This window comes from Eimeria mitis, genomic scaffold (assembly GCF_000499745.2).
Source record: "Eimeria mitis Houghton genomic scaffold, Emh_scaff422, whole genome shotgun sequence".
Taxonomy (NCBI): Eukaryota; Apicomplexa; class Conoidasida; order Eucoccidiorida; family Eimeriidae; genus Eimeria; species Eimeria mitis.
In genome coordinates, this window is record NW_013572545.1 from 10,774 (window position 1) to 11,148 (window position 375).

Sequence of the window (375 nt, forward strand, 5' to 3'; positions counted from 1 at the left end):
CCTTCCTCCTGAAGCAGCAGCAGCAGCAGCAGCAACAGCAACAGCAGCAGCAGCAGCAGCAGCAGCAGACTGGCAGTGGATACGCTGCACGCTGCTGCCTGGGCTCTTAGAGAACCGCGCCCTATACAGCCCTTCTTTGGGTTTGCTGCTGCTGCTGCTGCCGTCACCAGCAGCAGCAGCAGCAGCAGAAGCAGCAGCAGCTTTTGCATCTTCGGAAGGGCCGGCAGGTCATGCGTCTGCTGAAGCCGCTGCTGCTGCTGCTGCGGGGGCAGAAACAGCAGCAGCAGCAGCAGCAGCAGCAGCAGAGCAGCAGCAGCAGCAGCAGCAGCAAGGCAGCAGCAGCAAGTGGATTTGTGTGTCTCCTGGTTTTGCTGC

At 61.3% G+C, this 375-nt stretch overlaps 1 protein-coding gene across 1 annotated transcript in view; it reads left to right on the forward strand.

Moving 5' to 3' along the window:
- EMH_0011610 (uncharacterized protein) overlaps positions 1-375 on the forward strand; it is a gene marked incomplete at both ends in the record, with an annotated part of 12,233 nt that overhangs the window by 107 nt on the left and 11,751 nt on the right. Inside the window, one exon of the mRNA XM_013499331.1 lies at positions 1-373. Within this exon, the coding sequence (XP_013354785.1) occupies positions 1-373 (373 nt within the window). The remainder of the gene's footprint in view (positions 374-375) is intronic.